Source organism: Oncorhynchus gorbuscha, linkage group LG11, assembly GCF_021184085.1.
Source record: "Oncorhynchus gorbuscha isolate QuinsamMale2020 ecotype Even-year linkage group LG11, OgorEven_v1.0, whole genome shotgun sequence".
Taxonomy (NCBI): Eukaryota; Metazoa; Chordata; class Actinopteri; order Salmoniformes; family Salmonidae; genus Oncorhynchus; species Oncorhynchus gorbuscha.
Window position 1 is genome coordinate 85,056,640 of NC_060183.1, and position 8,183 is coordinate 85,064,822.

General features: G+C 44.0%; 1 protein-coding gene across 2 annotated transcripts; it reads right to left on the reverse strand.

Moving 5' to 3' along the window:
• Window positions 1-2,195: 2,195 nt before the first annotated feature.
• LOC124047987 (SOSS complex subunit C) lies at window positions 2,196-7,864 on the reverse strand. 2 transcript variants are annotated; one of them, XM_046368348.1, is made up of 5 exons: window positions 7,684-7,864; window positions 7,413-7,458; window positions 7,141-7,237; window positions 6,798-6,888; window positions 2,196-2,748 (listed from the first exon to the last, which is right to left on the reverse strand). In XM_046368348.1, the coding sequence occupies exons 2-5, from the start codon at window positions 7,435-7,437 to the stop codon at window positions 2,641-2,643; spliced, it is 321 nt and encodes a 106-aa protein (XP_046224304.1). In that variant the 5' UTR covers window positions 7,438-7,458; window positions 7,684-7,864; the 3' UTR covers window positions 2,196-2,640. The 2 variants fall into 2 exon arrangements, with proteins under 2 accessions (XP_046224304.1, XP_046224305.1); XM_046368349.1 differs by having other exon boundaries at window positions 7,677-7,864.
• Between the last annotated feature and the right edge of the window lie 319 nt (window positions 7,865-8,183).

Genomic DNA, 8,183 nt, shown 5'->3' on the forward strand with positions numbered 1-8,183 from the left:
TCAAACTAATTAATAAAAAAAACATTTTTGGGATAAAAATAAAAGGCCTAATCTTTGTAAATGTTATCACAAATGGGACTGGTGGAGTTATGACATGCAGCTAACACAGGTGGAGATATGACATGCAGCTAACACAGGTGGAGATATGACATGCAGCTAACACAGGTGGAGATATGACATGCAGCTAACACAGGTGGAGATATGACATGCAGCTAACACAGGTGGAGATATGACATGCAGCTAGCTAACACAGGTGGCGATATGACATGCAGCTAACACAGGTGGAGTTATGACATGCAGCTAACACAGACATATGGAAATGTCTGCTCTACCCAAAATTACAACCAACTAATTGCAGCATTACCGCAAAAATGGAAGAGGCAAGTAGAAGTGGGGGAAAAGTAAGGAACGTGTCTGTTGGCCCTGCATTAAAGACCAAAATTGGTTAAATGAAAATTGTGATAAATGAAAAAGTATACCAGTTTCATTTAAGTACCAACATTTTTTGCAGCTGTGCCATATATAGTTGGTAAGAGATTTTTGATGCACTGATTGATTCTATGGCACATGGTTTATGAACAAAATGACACCATATTCAAAACATACAAAATTCTGGTTAATTTAAGACATGAAATTCGGAAGATGTCAAGAACGTTGAAAGTTTCTTCAAGTGCCGTCGCAAAAACCATCAAGCGCTATGATTAAACTGGCTCTCATGAGGACCCCCACAGGAAAGGAAGACCCAGAGTTACCTGTCTCTCATGAGGACCCCCACAGGAAAGGAAGACCCAGAGTTACCTCTGCTGCAGAGGATAAGTTCATTAGAGTTGCCAGCCTCAGAAATTGCAGCCCAAATAAATGCTTCAGAGATCAAGTAACAGACACATCTCAACATCAACTGTTCAGAGGAGACTGTGTGAATCAGGCCTTCATGGTTGAATTGCTGCAAAGAAACCACTACTAAAGGACACCAATAATAAGAAGAGACTTGCTTGGGCCAAGAAACACGAGCAATGGACATTAGACCGGTGGAAATCTGTCCTTGTCTGATTTTAAGATGTTTGGTTCCAACCACCGTGTCTTTGTGAGACGCAGAGTGAACAGATGACCTCAGCATGTGTTTTCCCCACCTTATAGCATAGAGGTGTGATGGTGTGGGGGTGTGATGGTGTGATGGTGTGGGGGTGTGATGGTGTGATGGTGTGGGGTGTGATGGTGTGATGGTGTGGGGGTGTGATGGTGTGATGGTGTGGGGGTGCTTTGCTGGTGACACTGATTTATATAGGATTCAAGGCACACTACTACCACAGCATTCTGCAGCGATACGCCATCCCATCTGGGACCATCATTTGTTTTTCAACAGGACAATGACCCAACACACCTCCAGGCTGTGTCAGGGCTATTTGACCAAGAAGGAGAGTGATGGGAGTGCTGCATCAGATGACCTGGCCTCCACAATCATCCGGCCTCAACCAAATTGAGATGGTTTGGGGTGAGTTGTACCGCAGAGTGAAGGAAAAGCAGCCAAAAAGTGCTCAGCATATGTGGTACCTCCTTCAAGACTGGTTGAGAGACTGCAAAGCTGTCATCAAGGCAAAGACTTGGCTACTTTGAAGAATTTAAAACATGTTAATTTGTATAACACTTTTTTTGGTTACTACATGATTCCATATGTTCATAGTTCCTTTCAGTGTTGGGTAGATTACTTTCTAAATATAATCCGTAGGTTAGCTACCAAAATTGTAATAACTAATGTGATTTTGGGAAAAACCCAAACGCAGTAATTTGACTACCTCGTTACTTTCGTATTGTATAAAAAGGATCAATCAAACACATTTGATGTGTCGTCATATTGGTCTCTGACTTGTGGTCAGACTCACCCAGGTGGAACAAACTATAAAACGTGTGCTTTTTTTTTTCCAATGCTGAATTGAATGTTATTGAGGAAACAGAGGTGTCGATTTTTTTGTTTTTCCCCACAAAACATCCTTTCGGAATTGAAAAGTAATCCAAGACGTAATACGTTTTTTTTCTTCAAAAGTATCCAATTACAATCCAATTACAATATTTTTTTGCTGGTAACGTAATTGATTTGTTTTGTCAAACAGTAAACCCAACCCTGGTTCCTTCTATGTTGTAACAATATAACGTCTGGGTTTTAATATAATGAGTTTGCCAAGTAAAAGGTCCACATGTTGTTGTTGACTTGATCTTTATTTGATGAGGCCTTTTTTCCATTCATAAAAAAATGTTAGAAAAATGACATTTGTCTTTCAAAACCACATGATGTACGGTGCACCAAAAATAGACAGAAATAACATGACCCTTAGCTTCAACAAACAATCCCAGACCTTGTTCAGAAAGTCCTTGTAACAAAGTGTTGTCTGTTCGTGGAGAAAACACCAGAAACGAACGTCGGCCACTGAACGATGTGCCGTGTGTCGACGAACAGGGGCAATTCAACAGAATCGTTGGGAAAAATGAGGGCCGATCTGTGGTCCGCTGCCATTGGTCAACACCCAACAGGTGATCTGTGGCCCCGCCGCCATTGGTCAACACGTGATCTGTGGTCCGCTGCCATTGGTCAACACCCAACAGGTGTTGCTTTTAGGCGTTGGGTGTTTTCTTCTTCAGGTTCTGTTATTCTGCTGGTGGAGGTGGGTCCAGACGGGGCAGCACCGGGAGGATCAGGTTCCCGAAGGACGAGTCTTGAGTGATGAAGAATCCAGAAGAGTGAGCATGGGCATGCTACAGAAGATAAAGGAAGATTAGATTGTTTTCCACAAGTTCACAGAGTAGAAAGTGACCTCTATGGTTAGATTGTGTTTGACAAAGAAGCCTCTGGTACATTCTGGCCTTGATTCCATCTGAATACACAGACAAATGATAGAATACTTTATCAAGTTTTACCTCCCAGATTAGAACATTTGTTGTGTAAAAAAAAGAACACGTTCTTATTTTCAAATGGCGGCCTAGAAACCTACCAGGGAACGGTGGGTTAACTGCCTTGTTCAGGGACAGAACTACAGATTTTTACCTTGTCAGCTCAGGGATTCAATCTTGCAACCTTACGGTTAACTAGTCCAATGCTCTAACCACCTGCCTCACAATGAGCCTGCCTGTTACGCGAATGCAGTAAGAAGCCAAGGTAAGTTGCTGGCTAGCATTAAACTTAATCAATCATAATCACTAGTTATAACTACACATGGTTGATGATATTACTAGTTTATCTAGCGTGTCCTGCGTTGCATATAATCGATGCAGTGCGCATTCGTGAAAAAGGACTGTCGTTGCTCCAATGTTTACCTAACCATAAACACCAATGACTTTCTTAAAATCAATACACAGGAGTATATATTTTTAAACCTGCATATTTACCTAAAAGAAATCCAGGTTAGCAGGCAATATTAACCAGGTGAAATTGTGTCCCTTCTCTTGCGTTCATTGCACGCAGAGTCAGGGTATATGCAACAGTTTGGGCCGCCTGGCTCATTGCGAACTAATTTGCCAGAATTTTTAGTAATTATGACATAACATTGAAGGTTGTAACAGGAATATTTAGACTGATGGATGCCGCCCGTTAGATAAAATACAGAACGGTTCCGTATTTCACTGAAAGAATAAACGTTTTGTTTTCTAAATGATAGTTTCTGAATTAGACCATATTAATGACCGAAGGCTTGTATTTCTGTGTGTTATGTCATAATTAAGTCTATGATTTGATAGATCAGTCTGACTGAGCGATCGTAGGCACCAGCAGGCTCATAAGCATTCATTAAACAGCACTTTCGTGTGTTTAGCCAGCAGCTCTGCGGTTTATGACAATCCTATCAACTCCCGATATTGGGCGTGTAACCGATGTGATGTGAAATGGCTAGCTAGTTAGCGGGGTGCGTGCTAATAGCGTTTCAAACGTCACTCGCTCTGAGACTTGGAATAGGTATCCCCCTTTACAGCTGACTAGATATCCCCTTTTCCCTTTCCAACTGACTAGATATCCCCCTTTCCAACTGACTAGATATCCCCCTTTCCAACTGACTAGGTATCCCCCTTTCCAACTGACTAGGTATCCCCCTTTCCAACTGACTAGGTATCCCCCTTTCCAACTGACTAGGTATCCCCCTTTCCAACTGACTAGGTATCCCCCTTTCCCTGTACAACTGACTAGGTATCCCCTTTCCCTTACAACTGACTAGGTATCCCCTTTCCCTGTACAACTGACTAGGTATCCCCTTTACAACTGACTAGATATCCCCTTTCCCTTTACAACTGACTAGGTATCCCCCTTACAACTGACTAGGTATCCCCCTTACAACTGACTAGGTATCCCCTTTCCCTTTACAACTGACTAGGTATCCCCCTTTACAACTGACTAGATATCCCCCTTTCCCTTTACAACTGACTAGGTATCCCCCTTTACAACTGACTAGACCCCCTTTCCTTTCCAACTGACTAGGTATCCCCCTTTCCAACTGACTAGATATCCCCCTTTCCAACTGACTAGGTATCCCCCTTTCCAACTGACTAGGTATCCCCCTTTCCCTTTCCAACTGACTAGGTATCCCCCTTTCAACTGACTAGGTATCCCCCTTTACAACTGACTAGATACCCCCTTTCCCTTTCCAACTGACTAGATATCCCCCTTTCCAACTGACTAGGTATCCCCCTTTCCAAACTGACTAGGTATCCCCCTTTCCAACTGACTAGGTATCCCCCTTTACAACTGACTAGGTATCCCCCTTTGTACAACTGACTAGGTATCCCCCTTTCCCTACAACTGACTAGGTATCCCCCTTTACAACTGACTAGGTATCCCCCTTTCCCTGTACAACTGACTAGGTATCCCCCTTTCCCTGTACAACTGACTAGGTATCCCCTTTACAACTGACTAGGTATCCCCCTTCCCTGTACAACTGACTAGGTATCCCCCTTTCCAACTGACTAGGTATCCCCCTTTACAACTGACTAGGTATCCCCCTTTACAACTGACTAGGTATCCCCCTTTCCCTGACAACTGACTAGGTATCCCCCTTTCCCTGTACAACTGACTAGGTATCCCCCTTTACAACTGACTAGGTATCCCCTTTCCCTGTACAACTGACTAGGTATCCCCCTTTCCACAACTGACTAGGTATCCCCCTAGGTATCCCCTTTCCCTGTACAACTGACTAGGTATCCCCTTTCCCTGTACAACTGACTAGGTATCCCCCTTTCCCTGTACAACTGACTAGGTATCCCCCTTTCCAACTGACTAGGTATCCCCCTTTCCAACTGACTAGGTATCCCCTTTCCTGTACAACTGACTAGGTATCCCCCTTTCCAACTGACTAGGTATCCCCCTTTCCACAACTGACTAGGTATCCCCCTTTCCCTGTACAACTGACTAGGTATCCCCCTTTGTACAACTGACTAGGTATCCCCCTTTACAACTGACTAGATATCCCCTTTCCAACTGACTAGATATCCCCCTTTCCAACTGACTAGGTATCCCCCTTTACAACTGACTAGGTATCCCCCTTTCCCTGTACAACTGACTAGGTATCCCCCTTTCCAACTGACTAGGTATCCCCCTTTACAACTGACTAGGTATCCCCCTTTACAACTGACTAGGTATCCCCCTTTCCCTGTAAACTGACTAGGTATCCCCCTTTACAACTGACTAGGTATCCCCCTTTCCACAACTGACTAGGTATCCCCCTTTCCCTGTACAACTGACTAGGTATCCCCTTTACAACTGACTAGGTATCCCCCTTTCCAAACTGACTAGGTATCCCCTTTCCAACTGACTAGGTATCCCCCTTTACAACTGACTAGGTATCCCCCTTTACAACTGACTAGGTATCCCCCTTTCCAACTGACTAGGTATCCCCCTTTCCAACTGACTAGGTATCCCCCTTTCAACTGACTAGGTATCCCCCTTTCCAACTGACTAGGTATCCCCCTTTCCACAACTGACTAGGTATCCCCCTTTACAACTGACTAGGTATCCCCCTTTCCAACTGACTAGGTATCCCCTTTCCCTGTACAACTGACTAGGTATCCCCCTTTCCCTGTACAACTGACTAGGTATCCCCCTTTCCAACTGACTAGGTATCCCCCTTTCCAACTGACTAGGTATCCCCCTTTCCAACTGACTAGGTATCCCCCTTTCCAACTGACTAGGTATCCCCCTTTCCCTGTACAACTGACTAGGTATCCCCCTTTCCAAACTGACTAGGTATCCCCCTTTCCAAACTGACTAGGTATCCCCCTTTCCCTGTACAACTGACTAGGTATCCCCCTTTCCAACTGACTAGGTATCCCCCTTTACAACTGACTAGATATCCCCCTTTACAACTGACTAGGTATCCCCCTTTACAACTGACTAGGTATCCCCCTTTCCAACTGACTAGGTATCCCCCTTTCCTCTTAGATTACATTAAGATAGTCACATCTTCATTTTTTTGTCTTGGGAATATTTGGAAACAGATTTTCTACATTAAACTCATTCTTAGCTTTATTCCTAGTAATTTTAGTCTTTTTTAACCTAAAAATAACTTGTGGGCCACATATTGCAGACCCTTACTGTATTTATAGAGATCATGCAGAATGGCTCTGGGGGGGCTCTATGACCCTCCTACAACAAACTTCTGAAATGCATCCTTCCATCCTTGAAGAAATCCCAAATCTGAATTGGTCGGTTTAGGTAACACCTCGCTCACACCCGTCCAACCACTTATAGATCTATGCTTACCCCCAGATGAAACAAGGAGAGAAGGGTGCATTTCAGAAATTTTAGAATGAGGTCAAGGCTTTACCTGCAGAGCTGCCTTCTGCTGGGCAGCGATGTGCTGCTGCTCCGCGTGGTCTCTGAAGTCTTTATTCAGGGCTGGTCTGGAGAGAGGGATGCTGTTGGCGAGAGGGATGGAGGGATATGGGTCAGGGGTCCCAAACAACACCCTATAGAAATGCAATACTTTTGACCAGGACTCACAGGGCTCTGTTCAAATGTAGTTCACTATAAGGGACGCAGACAAAGTTTGTCACACACACACACACACACACACACACACACACACACACACACACACACACACACACACACACACACACACACACACACACACACACACACACACACACACACACACACACACACACCTGGCTCCAGGGTTATTCATGGAGGAGTTCTGTATCAAGCGTCTCTTCTCCTTGTCCAATTCAGCCAAAATGGCAACACGGTTCTTGTTCTGGAATCCTGAGTAGAGAAAATAAATACCGATTAGCAACAAAATAATATTACAGTATTGCAGTATCAGCACAAATAAAGCCAACTGGAGTCCAAGTGCTACTTGAAGAAGACTCTGCAGAAAACACCCTGGCCCAGAGCCGCCTACTAACTATAGTACCCGGCCTTCTGCTCCTGGACTTACCCGCTCCAGGTGCAGGCGAGGCCATGTCAGAGAAAGTGACTGCAGCCTAAACAACACAAAAGATAAGAGAGAGAGCTGTGCTAGCTAGTTAGCATTAGCACTGGGACAAATCGACCAAAAGGATAAGCAGATGTTCACCACTCGTTCAAATAGCTACATAACTATTATAAAGAATAGAATGCTTGAGTTCTACGTAAAATATATATATTTGTTTTGTTGTTGTTGTTGCTATATACAGAAACAAAGCCGCTAAAACATAACTACGTTTTACTTCTCTGGTGAACTCGTGTATCAACAAAAAGTAAAGTAACGTGACCACTTCAACTAAAGGGCGCGTTCCAGCGGACCGTTTTTGTCAAGTTGGGGACTATCGATCAAATCAAGGTTTATTTGGTCAGAGTACACAGATCTGCAGGCGCAGCGAAATGTTTGCTCCTTCTTCTTCTTCTTCGTCTTCTTCTTTGTGATTGGGTTGGCGTTTCGCATCCAACTTTTAACATCCATACAACGCCACCTATTGTACTGGAGTGTGAGGCCGGTGACTGACCTATATTAAATTATCTTCATTAGTCCTGTTCCTCTAAGAAAGTGAAATAGAGCCTTAGACACCACTTCCCTTCCCCTTTCCTTCCCCCACTAATCCACCCAAACCCCAACCCCCGTCCAGCCTCTCTAACCCTTTCACACAATCTCTCCCTATCTACGTTATACAGTTCACAAAATATAAAACACAAGTTCCACCGTTTCTGCCGCTAAACACTCATCACACAG